This window comes from Heliangelus exortis, chromosome 18 (assembly GCF_036169615.1).
Source record: "Heliangelus exortis chromosome 18, bHelExo1.hap1, whole genome shotgun sequence".
NCBI lineage: Eukaryota > Metazoa > Chordata > Aves > Apodiformes > Trochilidae > Heliangelus > Heliangelus exortis.
In genome coordinates this window covers 13,365,091-13,386,387 of record NC_092439.1, presented here as the reverse complement: position 1 = coordinate 13,386,387, position 21,297 = coordinate 13,365,091, and the positions used below count along the sequence as shown (strand labels likewise).

At 42.8% G+C, this 21,297-nt stretch overlaps 1 protein-coding gene across 14 annotated transcripts in view; it reads left to right on the top strand.

Annotated features, from left to right (window-relative positions):
- BRSK2 (BR serine/threonine kinase 2) overlaps window positions 1-21,297 on the top strand; it is a 300,865-nt gene that overhangs the window by 268,664 nt on the left and 10,904 nt on the right. For 8 of the 14 annotated variants that reach the window (XM_071762444.1, XM_071762440.1, XM_071762438.1 and 5 more), the window contains 4 exons: window positions 239-287; window positions 5,826-5,949; window positions 7,831-8,011; window positions 8,681-8,770. In XM_071762444.1, the coding sequence (XP_071618545.1) occupies window positions 239-287; window positions 5,826-5,949; window positions 7,831-8,011; window positions 8,681-8,770 (444 nt within the window). Of the gene's footprint in view, window positions 1-238; window positions 288-5,825; window positions 5,950-7,830; window positions 8,012-8,680; window positions 8,771-17,819; window positions 17,868-21,297 lie in introns of all 14 variants that reach the window. The other 6 variants (XM_071762437.1, XM_071762434.1, XM_071762436.1 and 3 more) reach the window with 1 other exon arrangement.

Here is a 21,297-nt window from a genome sequence, read left to right as displayed (position 1 = left end):
AACCACTGAAGCCACTGCAAGATTACATAATGCCTTGAAATGCAGCTCTTGATTAGATGCTGTGATTTAGAGACATATGTTCAGTGTTCCAATGTCTTAGTCTGCAGAGGCAGTGGACAAATGCAAGAGCATGTGGTGCCAGCATTGCTTCACTGGTATGCCAGCAAAAAAGGGACCATGTACTGACTCACCAATTTCTTTTCTCCCTCCCTCTCTTTGGCTGTGTGTGCATGGGCAGTACCTACACCAGAGGAGATGTCTAATTTAACCCCGGAATCATCCCCAGAGTAAGTAACTTGCCAGTACACACTTTATTTCCACCACATACCAATGTAATTTCCTTACGTGGCTGTCGTAAGGTGATGTATTCCTGTTCTTGATCAGTGTCTTAATGTACCCTGTTATCCTGTGAGTGGGATAGAGATGTGAAATGGTTCTTCTGCTAAGCACCCTGGAAAAAATCTATACCTCAGTAGTGTGGCAGTAGGGTCAGCAGGTGATGAAACAGCCTTCCAGTAATCACCTTGTTTTAGAATCATAGAATGGCTTGGGCTGGAAGGGGCCTCTGAAGGTCATCTAGTCCAAGCTTCCTGCTAGATCAGGTTGCTCAGAGCTCTGTGCAGCCTGATCTTGAATGTTGCCAGGGCATCTAACACCTCTCTGAGCAACCTGTTCCAGTGTTTCACCTCCCTCATTGTAAACAATGCCTTCCTTATATCTAGCCTAAATCCATCCTCTTTTAATTTACAGCCATTATCCTAGTCTTTCACAGCAGCCCCTGCTAAAAAATCTTTCCCTCTCTTAAAGTCTCCCTTTAACTACTTAAAGGCTGAAATAAAGTCTCCCCCAGAGCCTTTTCTTCTTCAGGCTGGACAACTCCATCCCTCTCAGCCTGTCTTCATAGGTGTACCATCCTCTTACCATCTTCATGGCCCTTCCCTGTACTGACTCCAACAGGTCCATGTCTTTCCTGTCCTGAAGTCTCCCAAGCTGGATGCTTCACATAGAGTCTTACAGAGGGGAGCAGAGGGCCAGCAACACCTCCTGCCTGCTGGCCACACTTCTTTTTGATGCAGCCCAGGATGCCATTGGCTTTCTGGTCTACAAGTGCACCTTGCTGCCTCACAGCCAACTTTTCATCCACCAGTACCCCCAGGTCCTTCTCCACAGACCTGCTCTCAATCCACTATTCCCCTACCCTGTACTAGTACTGGGGCTTTCCCCAGATGAGGTGCTGGACCTTGCACTTGACCTTGTTGAACCTCATGAGGTTCACATGTGCCCACTTCTCCATTTTCTCATGGCTTGCTGAATGTACTGGGTTTGTAATATGTCCCTTCCCTCTTCTTTCCTTTGGTTATCCAGCAGATCACTCTTGGAGAGTGGAATGGATAATCAGTGGCTTGCACTGTCCCTTAACCATGCACTAAAAAGTCTTCCTCTTAGTAGAGGAGAGTTTCATCCTGAGGATAACAATCTCTGCTAAGATAATTCAGAGGAATCTTTGGCCACAGTAGTAAACACAGTGTTAATTCTGGGCAGCAGCCCTGGGACGTGCAGAAGCTGTTTCCTATTCACCAAACTCATTCCTAAAAGCCAGTGTACATTTCAACCATTTCACTGCACAAATGTACATCACTGCATGGCAGGTTTGGAAGTCCCTGCCAGAGTGCTGCTCCAAACCCTTCCTAATATATGCAACAGATGCCAAATTGTTCCTTTTTATTTTCACAGCTTGTGTTTGTGCACCCAGCGCCCATAGGCTTACCCTGCCAACCAAGGCAATTTGGATTTTTTGTCAAGATAGTTGTTTGAAATATTCATGAGTCATAGGCTGAAATTTTGGGCCCAAAGTTTTGTAATTGGTAGTAATGGTATGGCCTTCACAACTTTCCCCAGATACTGGAATTATCTGGTGTAAGATGGACACTCTATATCTAATGCTGCAGGATGGAGAGGCATAAAGGCTTCAGGAGAGAGAAAAGTAGGGAATAATAATAAAGTATAGTAAAATAAATCCAGAAGAAAAATGGAATAAATCATGCTTTCAGTACTTTGGAGCATTTACTTATGGAGAAGCATGAGAGAATTTCATAAAATGAACACTTCCTTATCAAATAAATATATGATACTCTAATCTCTAATGTTTTTAAGGCTGTGAAGCAGAAAAGCTTCAGAAATTAATCTCCTCTCCATGCATATATGTTGGTGGAAGGCTTTCTCTTCATTTATTGCCTTCTCTGCTTCCCACTTACTCTTTAAAAGCTGCTCTAGAGAAGTAGTGCCCATCATTTGAGGCAGTTTGGATGCAAGTCAAAGCCTAAGGCCCTTTTTTCTTTCTTTTATAATTGCCAAATTAATGAGTTCAGTTGGGCTGCAGCCTGCAGTAAACATAATAAAAGTCATAAAAAATAATGAACTGGATTATATTTTAACGATAGATGTCTTGTTGTTCAGTGCCCACTTCCATGTCTTGCTGCTTCTAGTATTTTCTCCCTTTCTGTAAGAAATAAAATATATTTATGAAGAGCTGTATTAACCTCTTGGGCTGAATGATAAAAAAACCTGTCCTTGCTCTGATACTGCATTCTTTAAGACACTAGTTCATTTAACAAACCTGATGATTAGGTAATACTTTTTGACATGTCTGGGTAATGCTATTCTTTCTCCTATGAAAAAGCCCTAGAAAATTTGTTAGGGATGACATTTAAAGAAACATAGCTCCATTTGACTGAGTGGAAGTGCTCTTACTTGTGCCAAGCAGGTGAACCTCTGGAGGTTACAGATCCATGTGCTCAGGGACAGACAGGGACGACAGTGACACTTCTCCAGAAAACAATGCACTCAGACACTCCAAAAGTAGGAAAAGAAACAACATTGTAGCAGTGAGAAATTCAGTGTGAATTAATAAAGCACCAGCCTCCATATTCATGCCAGTCTAGTTGTTTTTTCATCAATTGGACACCTAATTAGTTTCTCTGGAGTAATCTACATACCCAGCCTCCCACACATATCTTCTGTCTCCCTGCCCCTTAGGAGGTTTACCATAACAAGAGAAGATTATTAATTTTAAGTACATTTTTTTGCTGCTTACAACCCCGTCTTCTGAGATTGATCAGGGTGCTGAGAATCCTTGATTTATACCCATTTTAACCCAAGTTTGTATCACTTAATACCCTCTAAGAGGAGGGAAACCTTTATTGTGTCATTTTACTTCAAAGGTGCCCCCTCGGAATTAAATCTTTGCTTCTAATGAAAACTAATAAAAATATTTGTGAAGAGTTCCTGTTAGCTGCACGTGGCTAAGTTATGAAGATGAGCATATATTCCTACAAGTTATGCTTTGATTTAAATATTTCTAAATGTAAATAAATTTAAATAAAAGTTGGAGACTAACTGGTGAGGCCAGTTTTAAGAGTATGTATTAAAATCAGTATCTTTATGTCACAGCCCAAGATTTCTTTTTTTTTAGCCACTCTTTCCACACAAAAAACAACAATGATTTTTGCCCTTCTTTGGTGGGCCTATTCCCTGGGTGTATGAGCACAGCTTGTTCTGCTGGTCTTGGAGAGAAGAGCCAGTGCATGTGAGCTGTGGCTTGATCCTATTCCTTCCAGAAACAGGAGAGGCCAGCAGCATCTATTCCATCTTATGCAACAACAGCAGAATTATTTAGTGAGTTTCTGTGATGTACAAGCTGGAGCTGGTGAAGGCCCAGGGCTATGGCCCAGGCTCTCTGTGAATCTTCCACGTGAATATGGCTGACCTGCAATTAAATATGCAGACTCCTTCCAGGCCCAGCTTCTGTGTGTGACATACACTGGGCCCCTGGAGCCCATAGAGCCAGTGCCAGCTCTGATTATGATACACCCAAGCCTAAGACAACCAACCATTTTAGATGGATAACCAGGTGCTAATTTACTAATGAGCACAGGCCCTTTACATGCAGGGAGCTATTGCCCCAGCTCTCCAGGGGCTTGTGGAGTTGTTATGGTGTGTGCAAGACACATGAGCTAATTAGTATGTAATTTTCTTTCACACTCTAACCCTGGCTCCTTAACAACCCATTTAAATGAGAGGCCCTTTCTCTTTACTGCTCCCTATGCTAATCTCTGGCTCTCTGGCTTAGTTACAGCTGCCTATGAATATTTTAGGGACTCACAGTTTTCCAGCCCACTTTATTAAGTAGGGGGCACTAGTTTACCAAATTGTAAGAGAATCTTTCTGTGCTCTTGGTTTTTGTTGCCTGCTGTAAGTAAAAGCAAATGATTATTTGCACAGCTGAGCTGTGGTCCTTTCTACTTTGTGCATTGTGAGCAGAGAGATGACAGTTGTGTGATTCACAGAACTCTCTGGAATGGGTAGTGAGTGCAAATTGCTGGATGCTGCTGAGATCAAGCTTTGTTCTTCATGCCAAAGGTCTAGACTTCAAATTAGTTTCCTAGTTTACTCCTCTCTCTCCTAGTCTCTGCCCTTCTGTATTCTGCCTCAGTCTGAGTCTTTGCTATGGAAAGTGAATCTATTAATAATTCTCCAGCTGTTTATTGCTTTGCTGAAAACCTGATTCACACTAAGGCTTTTTGCAGATGGTTCTCCTTGTCTGGAGATCTTGTCTTGCACTGGGTGGTGAATGTCCTCCAAAACAAATGAAAGCCTATTGATTGCCATACTGCAAAATGGACTTGTTCTGGCAGTATAAAGTATCCTGTGGAAGAGGTCTCTTGGTGGCATTCTGATACCATAATAAATTCTTCCATACAAGAAGATGGCTGATTTGATGGGAATTTCCCCTGAGGTTAGGTTGGTCCATCAATTCTTTGGCTATATCTCAGCTGCCAGCATCTTCTCTCCCCTCAAAACTCCACCTGTCACAGGTGCTACCTTCAGCTTCTGGGTAGTGTCCTCCCAACAGCATTCATGTCCCTGCATTTTTCCCTTAGCCTGTTTAATTTGAAAAGGAATGCCAGCAAAGTGAAGTGAGATGGTGAAACAATAAGCAAACCTGAACATTTGCTGATACTATCAGTGTGGAAAAATGGAGCAATTTCATTTTGTGATGGTACCACCTGATGCTGAAAGGAACTGTCAAGCTGGACTGTGTCAGTGGAAAGCCTGCACTGTGTTTAGCATGGTGTTGAGATCTTCTCTCTTAGAACTGAAAATTAATTGCTTTGTAGGATGGCCAGAGTGTACTCATTATATAGACATGGTAAATGGGACTGATGAATGGGACACTCTGTCCTGGGCCTCTGTGTAGGAGTGGATATCACTCACTGACAGGTGGGAGGTCCAGGGAAACCTACACCTTGCTTTAAAAAGCAAAATCCTGTGGCTGTACTGTTAGCCCAGCAGCAGACCTTCAGAAAAGGAACTTTCCAAGTCCTAGAACACCAAATGGGTTGAAATTTGGTGGTAAGAAACTCAAACCTGTGTGTTACCAGCATCCACATACTGTCACAAGAAATGGAGAGATCCCTGGAGATAAAACAGAAATGTGTCTTCTGGCACATTTGCAGTTTATCTGTGCAGTATAAGTTAGGATATTGGCTCAGTTAAAAGAGTTACCATTGCTCTTGATTTTTCATTGGTGGTCACAAATGTTGCCAGACTAACACAGTGTGGTCCCTCACTTTAACAATTTTCACTAAGTGAAAGGTTCCTCTGGGTGTTCTCTGGACACTTTTTGCCACCTACTATTAGCATTGGTAACACATCTGGAGTGTTAACAAAACTTCCTTCTGTGTTTTGTAGTATTTTTTTCTATCAGGGAGTATGTAAGAAACAGTGCTCAGTATTCTAAATATGCTTTCTTTTCATCACATCAGGCTTGCCAAAAAATCCTGGTTTGGTAACTTCATCAATCTGGAGAAAGAAGAACAGATTTTTGTGGTCATTAAGGACAAACCACTAAGCTCCATTAAGGCTGATATTGTCCATGCTTTCCTCTCGGTAAGTCACCCCCCTGCCTCTGGGAGGCATTGCTCACTTCCAGGACTCTTTATGCCATAAAAGACCCTTGGGCAGGGTCTCTGTTCCTTTAAATCCTCTATAGATTTAATTTACATGGCCTGATGATTCAGGCCTCCACTGGACTCCATCTGTACTTCTAACTGTAGATAATACTCTCTAAGGGGAGAAAATATTTCAGCCTTCTCCATGTTGCCAGTGCCTGGAGTATTTCTGCAGCTGGAGAACTCTGCTGGTGTGGTATCAAGACAGTGATTTGCTGCTTTGTCAGACCTTACAGTCACCGTTTGGGCATCTGAATGGGTCTCCCCTGCTGGGTATGCCCTCCACTGCTTTAATCAGACAAAAATCCTGTCTAACATCTGCATTTTTTACTTTAAATCCTCAGTTCAGTAAGGCAGAAAGTACAGTGATTTCCTCTAGTGAACAGAGTACCAGTTGCTGCAGATGTGGTTTATTTACAGTCTGGGAAAGCAGGGGGAAAAGGTCATTTTTTCACTGTCTAAAAATACCCATGAAGAAAAAGTCAGCATAGTAAATTTGAAACCAGGTAGTTCACAACAAAGTAGCTCACAACATAACAACTTTTTTTGTAGTAGTAATAAGAGGACACTTTATTTCTTCCATCATTTGCCAAATTGATACCTTTTTCCACAAAATACTGCACTCCTTTCCAGTGTCTATGATGCTGCAATTTCTTCCCAAAAAACCAGCCACCATGCTTTTACCTGAGCAGGCATACAGGGAGCAAGTGCAGTGCAGTAGCATGCACTGGTATCCAGCTCAGATTGGTTTGAAGCAGCCATGTGACTGTATCAGTTGCCTGCATTCAGCTATGTTTATGGGTTTGTATTGTGGTGTAGTGTGCTCTGGTGTCTGTATTGGTGATCTGTGCACATCTCACACCTGTGGGTTGAGGTGTTGTGGTGATTTGTGTTCACACCCTCTGAATCAATTCTTACAGCAAACCTCAAACCAAAGTGCATTGTCAGAGCCAGCTAAGTAAGGCCTTAATGTCAGCTTCCCAGAACTCAGCTTCAGTTTCCTCCTGAATTAGAGGCCAGATTTCCAAGTGATTTGGGTTGTGTTTCTCTTTTTTTAGTCTGTTCTTCTATGAAGCCATAAATAGAATATGTGTATGTGAAATTTAGGCAGGAATTGTGAACGTTATCTAAGTGAAAATTAGGTATTTGTTAAATTCTGCCACAGGTCTGTAGGTACAGATATGGGATGATACCAGAAAGGTCCTCAAAGTTCTTTTACATATTGATAGGAGCTGTGGTTTGGATAAATTATTTGCAGGCATGCTCTCTCTGTGGATATCCCAGGCACTTGTCTAAGTGTTCACTCCATGTCCTGATGCCTGTTTGATATCACAGAACCACCAAAGAACTGAGGTTGGAAAGAACTTCAGGAGGTCTCCTGCTCAAAACAGGATCAGCTATGAGGTCAGACCAGGGCACTCAGGTGGTTCTTTATATCCAGTCTTAAATCCCACTGTCTTTTCTGCCCTCTCCTTTAATATCAGTTTTTCACTTAGCAATAGGCATTTCTCAAACCTGGGAGATGAGTAGAAGAAGAAAGATGGAGTATATAAAGCAGTGGAATGTGTATAACTGTATAAGCATGCTGGGAATTCCACCAATATTCAACCTTTAAATTTAGGTCAGTCCTATAAGGAGCAATGCAGTCTTCTTTGGTGCCAAGCAACCTACACTCTTACTGATTTCACAGGAACACTCTGTGCATTACAAAATCAAATCCAGAAGCAAATCCAGCAAATCTCATGCACTCCGGAAAGGTGCATTTTTCTAAATAAATAATTCCCCTCTTCTACTATCTCCTTTTACCAAACTTTTTCAGATTCCAAGCCTCAGTCACAGTGTCATCTCACAGACAAGTTTCCGTGCAGAATATAAGTCCACAGGAGGTCCTGCTGTCTTCCAGAAGCCAGTGAAGTTCCAGGTGGACATAACATACACAGAAGGAGGAGAGGCACAGAAGGAGAATGGGATCTATTCTGTCACTTTCACACTCTTATCAGGTAACTATGGCTAATCTGTAATGGGGGTGCAAGCTGGCTTTGTCCTTGCCAATATGGAGGGCTGCAAAGAGAGCTCTTCCATGGGAAAGAATATCACTGTCTTGACCACAGGGGAAAATTCAGATGGGAGCAAGAAAAGTATCAGGAGCAAAAATGGTGTTGATAGTGATTGAAATGCTGGGAGGGAAAGAGGTGATGACCTCTTGGTCACCACCATGATTAATGGTAAAATGGCTGCTCTCTGCATCATACTTAAGTGTCATCCTGTCCTGTTTACTGGTTTCACTCAAAGGTCTCAGTGACCTTTGGCACTGTGAGGCCACTTGAGGTTTCTTGCTTCTGAGAGAAACTTGCAATTGCCCTTTTCATCTCAGTAGCCACATGCACCTCACAGGGGTCAAAGGAAACAACCAATAAACCCCAGCTTTCTCCTGCCTTTACAAAAGGAATCCAGAAGCCATTCTTCCACCACAGTCCCTGTTAACGTGGGGTCTGCATAACAGTTCCTCAAAGCCATGCCCTCAGCTGACGGACAGACACACTGTCACTACACTCCTGGGGACAAGACTGAAAGGAAGGTGCTTGTGATCCTTCCACTCCAGCCTGGGTTGGAAGAGGATTTGACTCCCACTCCTCTGATAGCCATTTATTCCTCTTCTCCCCTTACAGGTCCAAGCCGTCGTTTTAAGAGGGTAGTAGAAACCATCCAGGCACAGTTGTTAAGCACACATGATCAGCCTTCAGTGCAGCAGTTATCAGGTAAGTAGTTTCTACTGTTGAGCACCTTGCTTCAGCAGGGCCAGGAAGGTGAAGTGCCTCATTACCAGGAGGCTGAGGGAGGCCATCCCTCTGCATACACCAAGAAAAGAGCTCCATTGAGACAGAGCAGTAATTCCCTGCACCCGCCCTACTCCTCCCTCTCTCATTCCCACTCCAACGCATTCCCCAGTTGAACAGCTTCTGCCCTTCTCCCACCCAAAGAGCCATTTGCCCACTTCCCCATCAAAAGCTGCATCAATAGATCTTCCAGATTTCTCTGGCTTAAAAATCTCCCAGAGTAGAGACATGCTCTAGAAGATACCTGTTTTTCAAACCTTTCAGGCATACTTTAGAAATACCCAACTTCAGACAGTCCCAGATTAAAGCTGAGAGCTACTTTTAACTTAGCCATTAACAGCAGCATTTTTAAATGGTCAGATGGTGGCTAACAGTTCCAGTAGTGTGGTCAAAGTTTTTGCCCCATCCTGTGATAGCACAAATCATATACTAAGGTTCTTCAAAAGCTAAATTTTACCTACTGTTAAAGTAAAATTTAGTTCCTCATGGTAGCAAAGAAAGCCTTACATGTGTGACCCTCTGCAGTGACATCAGTCTGAAGCTACAGGCAGCCTGAATACAGAAATTGGCCTCATCCCACCATTATGTAGCAGATGTTCACTCTGGACACTGGTGGTGACACACACGAAAATAAACATCAGTCTTAACTCTTCTACTCCTTAAAAGGACAGAAGAAAGGAAGAAGATGAAAATTAAAAACTTAAGGAAACTTGAGGATTATTTCAGGGAAGGAAAAATGGGGTGAAGCAGAAGGAATATACAGATACAGGGGAGAAAGGCAGAGAGCAGAGGCTGCAGGAAGAAGACAAAGAGGCAGGAGGAGTGGGAAGATGATGAAGAGATAGTAACTAAATAATACATGCAAGAACCAAATTCTATGTCTGACCCTTGTGTGAAACAGCAAAGACAAAGGTAGAGGAATGAAGTCAGCTTTACATCCTGCTCTTACATCCTAGAAATCCCTGGCTCATTGCACATATGGGTTACATCCCTCTAGTCTAACAGTGTGGCTTTAACAGCTGAAGATCAAATAACTCCATCTAGAAGAGTGTGTGCTCACTACATGACAGGGGAGTATACTCAGTTAAGGAAATAGTATTTTCCACTTTGATTTTGCCCTCCAGTAGTGCCTGGCCCTCTGCATACTGGATTGTGAGTGTGCTCAGCACAGGGGTTATTCTGTTAGGAAACAGGAAAGGTGAAGATTCTGATTTTTTTTCTCTGGAATTCTGAAATTAAATAAAACTGAAGGAAGCAGCCAGAAGTTTCTGCAAACCCTTCTTGGTAAATGCTGGAGCCAAGTGGGAGATAGGGGGTATTAGGTAGAAAAGCATCCTTTGAGTCTAGTTCATATTACCCCCACTGCATGAACAACATTCAAACATCCCTTGTTTCTTAGGGAAAGAAGTGTATCTGTACTTTCTGTTGAGGAAAAAATGTTAAAAAGTAAATAACATGGTGATCTCTCTTACCTTCTTCACTCTAGTATGTGCTAGATACTGAGGCACTCTAGGAAGGCCAGGAGCCTCTTTCACATTTACTATGTGAAGCAAGATATAGCTGTAGGAAAGTTATATTATAACAGCAATAAAAGCCATTCATCTGCCTGAGGCTCAGGTAGAGGTTAAGGGCAAACTGTGGTGTGAGAAATATATCTGACTTACAGTTTTGCTCTTTTTGGAATGAAGAAATCATATTAGAGATACAGAATCTTTTTCTGCTGCCTAAAGCTACATGAGAACATGTTGGACTAGCAGGGAAAACCCAGCCTGATCTTCAGTGGCAGAGTGGAATGGATAACTCCCCCTAGAGCAAAATGAAAAATGAAAATGAATGGTCTCTTAAAAATTAAAAATGAGAATTCCCTTGGCCAAGTTATCCAGACAAAACAGCTCACAAATTATTATTATTATGCTAAATTATTCAATATCATATTACCTGATTGGATCAGGAATATGCAAATGTCTTGAAACAGAGAAAGAGTTCAACCTGAAAAAAAAGTTAGTTTGGAGCTGAGTACAGGGGAAAAGAAAACAGGAAAGGGAATCAAAATTGTTACCAGGAAGAGATAACCTGTGCATCAGGGTAGAGAGGCTCTGTGGTTCACAACCCCAGCCAGAGGGAAAGGAAGGGGAGATAAAAGAATAAAGGGTCAGCAAGAGATCACATTCAACCCCTTGCTGGATACCTGCAGCTGGGAAGATGTGTGCAAGCAAGAGCTTCCCAGAAATTGACATGGAACTCCTCAGCATTTCTTACTAGAAACAAGGCAGATTATTCTCAGTTTCTCTTCTCCCATATTCCCAGCCCTGAACACCTCACAGGAACTGTGGTGGTTGGGCTCCTGTTCAGGTTCATGGTTTGAAGATACCCTGTGGGCAGTCCACTGCTGCAACAGAACAAGCTCAGAGCTCACTTTGGCTCTCCTCTGCCGTGGCTCTGCAGGTCCTGCTGGCTCTAACCAGCAACACAGGCCCAGCACTGGAGATATTCCTAGCTCACTGTGTGCAGACATATCCTCTGTGTGGCTGTCTCCCCTGCCATGCAGTTCAGATGCCATTACAGATGGGAAGATGAAAAACACCTGTGAAAGACATGAGCATTTAAATTAAGACCTGCAGAAGGGGAAGATTCAATGAACACACCATAAAGCAGAACACTAAGACCTAACAAGCCTTTGGCACTGACAGTCATGCTCTCTCCTGCTTCTCTTTGATCTATTATGCAGCATGCCAGCCCACTAAGCAGGCTTGCCTGGGTTTCAGAATGCACTTACCTCTTTCTCATTCCTCCAGCTCACAACAGTGTTTGTAGATGTCCTGTTGCCCCTGCATCTGTGTTTGTGCATCTGTGTGAGCCTGATATGTACCTGATTTAGGCAGATGTGTTTCTGTGTCACACTGGAGCACCTTATCCCTTCCCCCTTGATATCCCTCCATTCACTTCCATTTTTTCTTCCTAAGACTGGCTGTGCTTATTTCTTCTGACATACTCTAAATTAGGAAAATTGCTTCCCTCCCTTACCTGAATGTGTGTAAATAAATGAAATTTATCCCAAAAGCTAATGTAATGCTGCTAAAATCCACTCTCCAGTTGGGCAAATTTAGTGCAGCACATCAACCTTCTACCTTACTGTTTCAGAACATTAAACCCTCTGTGGCATTACTGCTGAGACAACACCAGGTCTACATGACTGGCATAGAACAAGTACCTAGCTGTTCATTTTTGTTACCAACTAGAGGCCATCATGTGGAACCAGTCAAATCCATGTACCAAAAAGATATTGAAAGATGTATCCTAATGTAAGACCTGTGGAACTCCTCACTGAAGCAGGTTCTGAATGCAAAGAACTTGCAGCTGCTTCTCTTTCCTTGAGTACTTCTTTCTCAGAGGGAGGCTGAACTGTAAGAAGTATCTTCATGAGGAACCTCAGCAGGCTCAGGAAACTTCTGACCTGAAGGTGGTGAGAGTGAGGCAGTGTTAAGTGGTCTCTATGCTTGGCTGTCACTCTTGTATATCTGTGTGTGGCTGCTGATGGAGACAAAGCACTGGATGGCCTTTGGTCTGAACCAAGTTAGCTATCCATGTGTTGTTGTTACTGGTATCACAAAATCCATTATCCCAGCAAGGCCATGAAAGGACAGTCCCTTCTGGGGACCATTGCTGTCTTTGAGAACAGCTGGCCTTGTTTCTCATTCTCCATCCAGGAGCCTTACACTCAGAATTTCTACTCAGGTAACCCCTGGGCAGGTCTGCCCTTTGCTGGGATAGAAGGAGCTCTCTCCATTGAGAGAGAGAGATCATTTTGGTAGGAAAAGACATTTAAGATTATCAAGTCCAACCACTAACCTAGCACACTGCCAAGGACACCACTAAACCATGTCCTGAATTTCAGTGTTTACCTGTCTTTTCAATGCCTTCAGGGATGGTGACAGCCTGTTCCAGTAACTGACAAACCTTTCAGTAAAGACATTTTTTCTCATATCCAATCTAAACCATCCCTGGTGCCACAGGAGGCTTTCTCCTTTTGTTTTATCACTTGTTATCTGGGAGAAGAGTCTGACCCTCCCCTCACCGCACCCTCCTTTCAGGTATCTGTAAGGCAGTGATAAAGGTCTCCCCTTGGCCTCCTTTTCTCCAGTCTAAAAATCCCCAGTTCCCTCAGATGCTTCTCACAGGACTTGTTCTCTAGACCCTTCACCAGCTCTGAGCTCCTTCTCTGACCTCACTTCAGCACCTCAATGTCCTTCATGTGGTGAGGGGCCCAAACCTGAACACAGAATGAGAGGTGTGGCCTCACCAGTGCATGGGGACAGTCACTTCCCTTGTCCTGCTGGCCACTCTGTTTCACTGTTTCTGATACAAGCCAGGATGCTTGGTGGCCTTGGCCATCTGGACACACTGCTGGCTCATTGTCAACCAATACCCCCAGGTCCTTTTCCTTGGGGCACCATTCCATTTTTCCTCAATCCTGTAGTGTTCCATGGGGTTGTTGGGGCACATGTATTGTTCTTGGCATTTAGCCTGGCTGAATCTCTAACAGTTGACCTCAGCCCATCAGTCCAGCCTGTCCAAATCCCTTAGGGAAGTAAACAACTCAGATTAGTGCCTTTGTTTCAACCCAGCACTCCTCTTAAATCATAATCTGTTTTCCTCCAATGCCTTTGCACAGAAGAGTAATAGAAGCAACTAGTGAGTAGGGACATGCAAAAGCCATCTGTGACCATTCATAGGGTGTCAGGTTTTATTTTCCTAATATTTATTTGACTTTGGGCTTTGTTTTTAAGTGTGGAGTGCTACATATTCTTTTTTTTTTTCCCATTTTCCCATGTTCTAGGCAATTAGCAGTACTAAACCAGTCTTTATAACTTTTTTGTAATAGATTTTCTACTTTATTATACTTACTGGCTTCATGTCAGATTTTAACCACTGGCATCTCAGAGCATCTCAGTGTTGCTGCTGGCAATGTCTTTCATCAGCATAAACAAGTGTTTAGAGACTATATCCAGCTCCAAAATAGGGCACTGCAAATACTTGCTCATTGTGTTGATATTCAGTATATGCACCCAAGCTCTCCTATTGGGCTGATGTACATCTCAAAACCAAAACACATTCATATGGCCCCCCAAAATTTGCTAGATTACAGATTTGTAAATTCTGTGTGTTTATTTTCATGGCTTTCAAGAGCTGTAAGTTTGCTGATTTTCTACAAAAAAACCACCCCAAAATTAGTAAGAAACTTACAGTTTCAAAATTCGTGGAAGAATTTATTGTCAAGACAGAAAAGGGAATAAGGAGTAAACGAAGTGTTTTGCAAGGTAAAACTCCAGCTGCAGACTCAAAACAGGGCTATACAGATGCCAGTTTGGAACTGGACTGCACACCAGTTTCATTTGGGACTCATCCAGGTCTCAGGTTTATCATGTTTCTTGCATTCTTGTGCAAGCCTTTATGTCTTACCTCTCATATAATGTCTGAGGCAATTACTTAGTGTTGCTGTCATGGTTCCCACCTACAAAAGCTGCCATGTAATGCCTGGTTGGATTGGCAGAGCACTACAGGTTTTTTATGCTGAACAGCTTTAATATTACTACTGAACAGGTGTCATTAAAATTAAGTGAATAGGCCTGAAATAAAGTATGTAGAAAAAAATCCAAGCTCTCCAGAGTTATGATATTGCATTTCAAATAAGCACCCGAGCACTGGGAAGTCCCAATCTCAATGGTTACTACTTTGGGGCAGAGAAACTGGTGGCTCCCCTGACATCAACTCCCTTACTGGAAATGTTTATTGAGGACTCTGAGCATCTGGCAGGAGATGCTCAGTGCTTTCTGGGATCTAGCCCTGGATTTGGAGATCTCAGAGGAGCAGCTGTTTGGGTCAGATTTCCTGGGCTGGGAGAAATCTTGGTCTCAGAGGTGTCAGAAGCACCATAAACCAGGCAGCTTGACTGTGAAATTTATGTAGGATGAAAATGCAGAAATTAAAGAATAAAGAAAACTGGGAGGGGAAAAAATCAGCAGAACAGTAGTGTTTTTAAAGGATTCAGAGCTTGTTTGCCCTTTGGAAGGAAGGTCTTATTTTAACCAAAGCATTTGCCATCTGTTAATGAACTGAACTGGGTGTTATTTGAAAAATGTTTTGGTCAAAGCCAAAGCATGAGTGACTGCCAGCAAACTCTGTGACATAAAGAATTGCCTTATCATCAGAAAGACTGAAATCTGACACTGCCACTATGCTTTAATTACAAAAATTAAACTGCAGACTTTAAAAATGCAGCTACATGATCCATGAACACTTCTTAGCTGAAGGCCTTTGGACCCTGGCTTTATTCACCTCCATAACACCTGGGTCCCACAGTCACTGGGTTATGGATTATTATCCTTGAGCAGAAGCTGACTGCCAAGAATCTACTTAATTAGAATGAAAATTCTGCTTTAAAATGATGACATATTTTATAATATAGAGTATTTACTAAAGCAGATGTTACAATATGATGGAAATGAGAGAAATATTAAAGTAATTATTAAAACAGACAAGCTGAGGGCATATTAACTCTGTTAGTCTTTCAAGAGGTGTGGTATCAGCTGCTGTTCCTGGCGTGCTCATGTTCTCTGTGCCTTAGGAATGAGGCAGAACCAACCCGATCATATCCTGGAAAAACATTAAAAAGAAAAATAAATTCCTGTGCAGTTCCTGGGACTGGCCATGGTAATACAGAGAACACAAGTTATAGTTGTGCATAAAAGCTTTAAGACAAGTTAGAGGTTTTATTAGTGTTCCTTTGATATTTTCCATCATCTTGTATTTTACTAAGATTTGTGTTTCTCCTTATCCACTGAAACCAATTCTACAATCTGCAAATTTAGGTTTTTAGGAACAAAATAGGGTACAGAGCCCAAGATGTTACACTTTCAAAAAGCCTATGTTACAATGCTTTATTCCTGTTGTAGAATTTTTGTAAATGTAGTTTGTCTTCTAATGTATGAAGACCTGGTACAAAATTAGCTTTAAATTAAAAACTGAAAAGAGCTGTGCTGTCTGCAGATGGCTTAGGAAAGTATTCTGAAGTGTTAACTTAAGGAGACATTATTATTTTTAGTTTATTAAAAGTAATAAGGAAACAGAAATATGGGTTTCAGGAGAATCTCAGTAAACCAGCCACAATGTTTACCTGCTCTGACATTAGCCAAATACTGCCTTTTTTGTTTCCAGACTGCTGGTTTCCAGCTGTTGGAGGTGGGAGTCAGAAACAATCTTTCAGTCATATTGGAGACTTACCTTGCTCTGCTGTGTTTTTCTTTTTCAAAGAATAAGTTCTGCTATTGATTGGGAGAATGTTCTGAGTTCTACCACTATAGATCTGTGTTACACTGCATTACAACAATGGCTCAGGCTCTGAGGGGGCTGGACAAAGGAACCATGAATAGGCATGAGACAAAAAACTTCTCCAAGATATAAAGAAATATAAAACCAATACAGAATCTTGGCTGGGACCTCTGGTTGTTGGCTCAGTCAGCAGTCGTGGGCACTTCTTAAGGCATCAATAGGGAGAATTATATTTTGGGAGCCTCATCTGCCTTCACTCAGTCAGATGAGCCAAAAGTTAAACTCCTGGCCTCTCTGACACCTCTGCTACCTTGTTCCAGTTCTTGAATCCTCTCTTCTCCTTCCCCTCCCTCCTTTTCTTGGCTTTGTCTTTCTCTCAGTCTTGTGCCTTTCTGAGAGACCTTCCATGAGTATCATCTCCCCTTGACCTCTGCCTGGCTGCCTCTGGCCTTGGGGATGGAGAGCATGCAACTGCTGCTTAGATGCTTTGACCAGTGTCACAGGACCAAGCACCTGTCCTGCCTACTCCATGCTCTTCTATCATGGGTCCAGTTTACCCAAGCTTAATCACCCCTTCCCTCTTTTTTTGAAATTGCTTTTCTTCGTATTTAAGAGGAATGCTGAGAAATTATCCTTCCCTCTCACCTGCAGACTCTTCAGCAGACAGGGAGTAGTTAGAGCTTCCTAACAGTCAGGGATTTTCAGCATATGTGTGCATGTTCCCAAGATGTCCATTTCTTGAACACCTGAGTGTTCATTGAGAGGCCAGGCAAGAGGAGATCTGAGGCTGAACCAAGTGCTTTAGCTGTTACCTCCTTGCTCAGCAGTGAGTGGGTGCTCCACATAGCCCAGCACTCACGGATGCAACAGTTTAGATCCCAAATGCAAGGGAATCCTGGCTGACAGAATAGATCTGGCTCCCCAGCAGGTTCCCCATGGAAGTGTCCAGCAGGGCTGCTCTTTCTGCTTTAAAGCTGACATGTAGAGCTCCTTCTGCTTATCATGCAGTCACTCAGATTGTGGCAATGGGAGCTATACACAAAGTGGACAGTAATATCTTTGGGCCAGATTCTGCCACCCTTTCCAGAAATGATTCCAGTGCATGTGAATAGTGGCTTTGAAAGCAAGAGGGGTGGAAGACTACACATGAATGAGAGAGGAAGAATTATGCTGAGGACGTGGATGTTATCCTTTGGTCTAAAAGATGTTTTTGAGCTGTGTACATAGCCTTCTCATTCCATGTCCAAAATTGCTGCATTGTGTACGTAGATCAGCTGGCTGGGCATTTCCTGCTTGTTGCTAGCTAACTTGCAAAGCTGGCCAGGTGACACAATGTATTCAAGGCTTATAGTTTGCTGTGTGGTGGCAGAGTATTTCACACATCTCAGAAATACCTAGAGCAATGATAAAGTGTGTGAAAGCAGCAGAACTGAAGCAGCATGCACTCCCAGTCACAGGGCCAGCTTTGCACTGGCATAGAGTGGGTGGCAGAATTTGGCCTGTGTTGTGTGGAGACAAAGATGTATAAATGTTTCCTGCTTCAGGTAATGATGTGCTAAGGTACTACTTTATGCACAGAGGTATGGAAACCTTTTTTTTATGTTTTTCCCTCCCTCCCTCCTGTTTCCGTTCTATGATCCAGACACCACTAACTGTATGGAGTTGATGACTGGCAGACTTTCCAAATGTGGTAAGAACTTCCTTCCCTTCTGCCTTTTCTTGTTCCCCAGCCCCTGCTGAGCAACATAACAACACGCTGTGCTGTCCCTTCCACCTCTTCCCCTTCCCTCTCCCTGCTCTCTCACGCTCTTTTCAAGACTACCCCCCTGTACCAGCCCACTCTGTCTTTGGCTTCCCTGCTGGACACAAGCACATTCCCCTTATTCTGCTCCTCCTCATCCATGCACAGATGCACAGGCTCTGCCACGGCTTTCCCCTTCATAGCACAAGTGTCTGGTGTTGCACTTGAGATTCCCTCCCTCACCGTAACCCAGGCCAGTGATTTTCTTTTTCTTTCATGTCTCCCCTCCTTCCCCCCTTTTGTTTACTTGCCACCTTTGATTCATGATTCTTCAGTCCCTTTTCTGCAGTGAAGCTGAATGCTGCCTTCCTAGCTGCTGTCTCCCTTGGTTTCCTGCTATTTATTGAGACAGGATTGTTATGTTACTTATTTCCCTTTTACATCCACTCCCTTCTTCCCCAGATACCCTTGGGGTAAGAAGCTTTTACATCTTCCATAAGACACACTGCATATTATCTGTCAGTCACTTAGCCAGTGTAAATTGTCCTAGTTCCTCTCTGGTCTTGGGGACTGATGTGTCTCCAGCTGGAGAAGTAGTGAACCTATTGGAGATGAAGAATTTTGGTAGGAATGCAGCTCTAGTTGTGTGGGGCTCCATTAATTTTGGTTAACTTGTCCCTTGCCTTCCCTCCCCTCTATGCACACATGGACTGTGTTCTTTCTTTGATTACCCATGCCCATACTGACTCCTTCAAACACAATAGTGAAAATACCCAAATACCACAAGAGAGATTTTTGTCTTATTTAACCTTGTACAGAAAGATTAGATTTTCATTCTGGTTTCTAGGTTGAATTCAGGTATCTCTGAAAGGGAACACGAGCTGTTGAGGAAGTACTGAGCTGGTACCTCCCACCAACTCCCACCCAAGAGATGACTCCTGTGTCATCTCTTTGTAAACCAGGGAGTATTGTTCTGGAGTTGCTGTGGAATCTGTAGCAACAACAGAAAATCATCACAGTGGAAATGAAATGAGGTTTATTTCTGTGTAACTGAGGCTGAATTTGGCCCATCTCTTGTATTTCAGATGATCTCTTTACCTTGAAGTTGCAGCTTTGCTGGTGAGAGATTTTCTTTTGCTCTGAAAGGAGCTCATTTGATTTCTCACTGGAATTTTCTGAGTTACACTATTTCTCATCTCTTCATGAGGACTCACTTAAGTTGTAGGCAGAGCTCCAGCTTCTCCTTGAAGGCATCAGACAACAGATCCCTCTTCTCTCTCAAGCTTTTGTTTCTTGCCTGGATCTGGAATTCACATTGTACAAAGATACTGAAATGCTGATTCTCCTGATTGCTTGCAAGTTAATTGAGCTGAACAGACAACTGCCAGCACTCTGCCTTCTGTAGACAGAGAGCATTACTGCTCACTCCCACATTAGGCAGGCCCTGCCACACTGTCAGCATCAGTCCAACAAGGGACAAAGAGGACAAGTTGATGGCCAGCAGGGAGACTGTTTTGTGGCAGCTAAAGCACAGACAGAAATATATGTCCAGGGAGGAGAGAGGCTGTGTTCCAGGTTCTAATGAAGCTGCTTCCTTGAAATCATATTCCTGTTCATGCTCTCACACATCACACAAGCAGTAGTGAGTGCACCATGCAGAATTCCACTCTCCTATATGAGTGAAAAGCTCACCCACAACTTAGACAGGGGAGCAAAAGGGAATGATGCCAGCTTTTAGCCTTTTAGTGGCAAGCTGTGCTCTATGACTTTGAGGACAGGGAACCCTCTGTGAAGTTGACAAATGTTTATCTAGTAACAACAAATAGTGTAACAAAAACTCTACTATGTGGGGTTTTCACCTCATCATTGTTCCATGTTCTGAGAGTGAGCACCGGGGGTTGCCAAAGAATGAACATTGGAGCAGCAAGTGCTGATCAGCTGCTCTGTGCCTGGCTGAGCTGTGTGAAAGCTCTGCTGGGAATTAGGAATATCTTTTCACCCACTAGAAACCATTGAGTGTTGTAACTAACAGCAAGGCAAATTTCCTTAGGCCTTTAAATGCTATTGCATGTTCTGCTTGCAGTGGTCATCACTCTGAGAAATTATTTTGCATACAGCCTTTTTTTGGCTTTGAAAAACAAGTTAGTGTTGACCTACAGAGGTGTGTCAGAGGAGCTGCTTTAGCAACACTGCCTGTGCACAACCAGAAAACCACTGCCAACTCTTAATATTTCAAAATTGAATAAAATAATTTAGCTCATAATATATTTGAAATGCACACTGGGTGGAATATTTTATTTTATGTTTCCACGCATGTAACCAGGGGAATGGGCACTTCTAAATGCCAGACTAAACTGCTTTTCATGGGGTCTTCCTTATCTGTTTGTAGGATTACATTTGCCTTGTTAAAATTGAAACCTTTACATTTAAAATGCAGCTGTAACCTAAAACCTGCCTATAGGAGTGATACCTTCTGACTTGGCTGATCTGCTTATTCCTTCTCTGTATATAGAGCTGAATCAGTTTAGTGACAAATAAGCTTTACTACTTCATGATAAAGCTCCCATTAAACCTTCTGAAATCAACAGAGCTGTAAAAGAATGAGATGGACTTTTTTTTTTGAGGCAGGATTGAGATAGCTCTTTACTACCATCTAAGCTGGTATTTCTGTCTATCTCACTGAACAACAGGTTGTATAATTGCCAATGAGGTTCTAGTAGGTTCTGCAGAACCTTTACATTAAAAATAAGAATTAAGATTATACACAAACTGGAAAGCCCTCCAGCTTCAACCACAAAGCTGGGAATTAGAGAGCAAGTATCATTAGAAGGCAAGTAGATTGGACACATTGGATCTGGAGCTATTTATATGCACCACACAGAAGGCCACAGGGTGATTTCAGAAGTCCTTGTTCAGAAAAGGGTCTGTCTTTACAAACCTTAAAGACTTTAAGTCATCAGTGACACTTCCATGAAACTGAGGGGTGACAAGAGAAGGAAAAGGTTAGCATGTATAACGAGGACATCTCTGAAATCAAGCTCTTGTGTTAGGCACTGCACAAACACATTCCTGCAAAGTCTTAGACCATAACCCTGTGACTACAGGTTGGCCAGAAGACTTCATGTTTATTCTTAAACATCCTGGGTTGCTCCTTACAATTCAAACCTTGTTTCTTGGTACCAGAGTTCAACAAAAAGCTTTGTGTACCCTTGTGTGTACCAGTGGCTATCTCCCAAGTTATCTGATCAAAGCAGAAGCACAGCAAATCCACTTGCCTTTCATATCTTTCCAGTGCATGTCAGTGAGTATCTTGCTTCCAGGAGGACTTGACACAGCTTCCTACACAGAGCCAGCTGACCTTCTCCCCTCTGGTCAGTCC